Source organism: Cynara cardunculus (genome assembly GCF_001531365.2).
Source record: "Cynara cardunculus var. scolymus isolate 2C chromosome LG 13, CcrdV1, whole genome shotgun sequence".
NCBI classification, from domain to species: domain Eukaryota; kingdom Viridiplantae; phylum Streptophyta; class Magnoliopsida; order Asterales; family Asteraceae; genus Cynara; species Cynara cardunculus.
In genome coordinates, this window is record NC_037540.1 from 38,878,899 (window position 1) to 38,882,087 (window position 3,189).

The following is a 3,189-nucleotide window of genomic DNA, read 5'->3' on the forward strand; positions in this document are numbered from 1 at the left end:
AAATTAAAGAAATTACATAAAAAGTAAAAACTTTTAAATAGTTGATTTGATATTAAAATTGATATAATTTTTTTCAAATTTTTATGATATCTTCAAATTTATATWTTATTCAAAAATAAAATCATTATTGTTTTCTTTAAAACGCATAAAATCGTATGATGATTTTTAGAATTTGTAGGTTAGATTTTATTGTTTAAAAGGGAATTTTTCAAGGTTACATTTGTTGCTAATATTTCTACTACATGTACTTGATATGATTGGTCTTAATCAATTACTATATAAATCACACATAGGATTTTGAAATCTCATTGGTATGGTTGGAATTTCACGGGATTTTGTAAGATTTATATATAATAATGTTTCAAAATATGTTTAAAACATTATATAATATGTAAAAACCAACTGTAACCTATATCATCGTTAAATCTTATCTTATAAAATCAGTGGAACTTTAAAATCGTTTAAATTCATGGCTCCCGCCGCATTGCGCGGGTACACAACTAGTATATTTTAAAAGATGCATAATTTTCAAACATTCAACACCCCCTACTAAAAGGTGCCATTAGCATTCTCCTTAAGTTTGACTCCAAAAGTTAAAAGTAACAGGAGGTCTTAGGTTCAAATCCAATGAGGAATAAAAATCTTTTTGTGACCAAAGAAGTTCAAATGCAATGACTTCAGACTATTTGCAAAGCAGGTGGTCGCCCTAGAATTAGTCGACTCACATAGCAGGTTGGATATCCATGTTAATAAAAAAAATGAATTATTTTGTATTTTGTAAGAATATCCAAAATGAAAATTTATTTATTCTTCAAGGGGGTGGTTTTACACTTTAATATGGTGATGGACTGATCTTGCACATAACCAAAAGTCCAAGGTCTTTTATGATAATATAGATACATAAATCCAAACCTATATCTATTCAATTCCCGCCTTCCCCTACACTGTAATTCTCACCGCCAATCAAGACATACAGATGGGTAAGGGAGTGTTCTTCACCTCCGCCTCCATGGTTCTCGCCGTCATAATCACCGCCACCCTCCGCTCCCACCACCACCACCACTACGTCAGCCACCCCAATAACTCATCATCATTCACAGACCTCGCATCCAACGCCTCCCAATTGCTCCGATCAAATGGGTTCAACTTCATAGCCACCTTCCTCCACATCACGCCGGAGCTCTTCCTCTCAACACCACAATCCACCGTCTTCGCCATCCCTGATGCCGCCATCACCAACCTCTCCATCCCGCCTTACATGACCAAACAACTCCTTGCGTACCACATTTCTCCTTCCAAATTAACCATTCAAGATTTGTTCAAGAAACCCACAAAAACCTGCTTACCCACCTTGATTTCACAGCAGAGAATTATGATCACGAAGAACGATTACAAGAATCGTGTTCTTGAAATCAATAACATGTTGATTACTCACCCGGATCTGTTTCTTCAAGGAACCGTCGCGATTCATGGTGTCGCGGGTTCTTTTGCTTCGTTCGATCATCATCAAGAAAACATCAAGTTACCAGTTTGTGAATCCGATCACAGTGGTGGTCCTAGTTCTACCGGCAGTCTCATCAAGAACAAAGATGAATGGGGAAAAGTGGTCAAATTTCTCAGTTCATCCGGGTTCATGCCATTCGCAATCGGATTGAACTCGGTCACAGACGGGATTCTTAAAGATTTTCCAGATTTGAAGTCGGTGACGATTTTCACGCCTCCAAATATCGCGTTAATGGCCATGCCTTCACCATTGCTGGATAAATTCATGAGGTTTCATATAGTTCCACAGAGACATTCTTTCCGACAGTTAGCTGGATTTCCAGCAGGTTCATCGCTAGGAACGCTGGTTAAAGGTAAACATGTTGACATTACGGAAACATCAAAACTTTCCCAAATCGTTTCTATCAACGGAGTGGCGATTACTGCACCGGATGTGTTTGTATCGAAGAATTTCATTGTACACGGAATTGCTCGCCCTTTGAGTATGGACGAGCTTTCTAGCATGTCTAGATAAAAACGTTGTATTCTTTAATGCCATCGGGTTTTTTGGTTCAGCACCTGTGTATACATTTCCACCATTATTGTAATGAAAACTCTTTCCTGTTTTTGTGATTTCTTGTTCTGTTTTATGGCATGTTTAGCACTACTGCACTAGGGATGCAGAAAAGAACCAAGCTTTGGATAATTGACCATCTATTACATATTTTCACCAAATCATATTCCAATGAACTCTACCCAGCCTAGGGTTGCATTGCACTTATAAGAAAATGTAGGTGTATCCAACCCCAAGAAACCTTGCAAACACTAGAAATAGATGAAGGTTAGCAATGGGGCTTTGGACACAAGATGAGCACATATTATGCGTTTGGTACATGGGAAGGTACAAAACAAAAACTTGTTGTCCATGTTTGGTGCGGCAATTACAATAGGACAGGACTAAGGGGGACAAAATGCAGTTTTTTGTCCCACCAAAATGGGTGGAACATAATTCCGAGAGATGGACAAGATAGGTAAATTACTAAACTACCGATGTCAAAATAAAACCTTACAAACTTCTACAATTCTTTCTACTACCTCCCCCTCACCGGTCTAGGCTCATCCACTCTTGTTCGTGTACTAAACAAACCCTAAGGGGCCGTTTGGTTCGTGGAATTCGAAGGAATTTGATGGAATTGGAATGATAAATTCCTTTGACCAAATTTCATTCCTTTGTTTGGTTCGTATCTTGAAATGGATGGAATCCTTCAAATTCCAATGAATTCCACAAGTTAAGGAATTCATCATTCCTTAGCATAATGGAAGAAATTGAATTCCATCAACACCCACAACGACCATGCTACTACTGTTTGTGATGCCCCACCCCTAACCCCCCACTACCACCACCACACCACTAATGTCACCGCCACCCACCCTACCCCACCACTAACCACCATGCCGTTACTGTTGTCATCACACCCACCCACCCCGGTAACTCACTGCACATCCCTGCTACGACCATGCTACTACCGTTACTATCACGCCCCTAACCTAACCCCCACCACCACCATACCATTATTGTCGCTATCACAGCTGCCACTTACCTCCACCCCACCACTAACTACCATGCCACTATTGCCGTTGTTATACCCATCCACTCACAGCCACCCGACCACCATCCTACCACTGTCATCGTCATAACTGCCACCC

At 39.8% G+C, this 3,189-nt stretch overlaps 1 protein-coding gene across 1 annotated transcript; it reads left to right on the forward strand.

The window, feature by feature from the left end:
• The first annotated feature begins 976 nt into the window (after positions 1 to 976).
• Positions 977 to 2,034, forward strand: LOC112524200 (fasciclin-like arabinogalactan protein 21). Its single transcript, XM_025133928.1, has one exon. The coding sequence runs from the start codon at positions 977 to 979 to the stop codon at positions 2,015 to 2,017; it is 1,041 nt and encodes a 346-aa protein (XP_024989696.1). The 3' UTR covers positions 2,018 to 2,034.
• Positions 2,035 to 3,189: the final 1,155 nt, after the last annotated feature.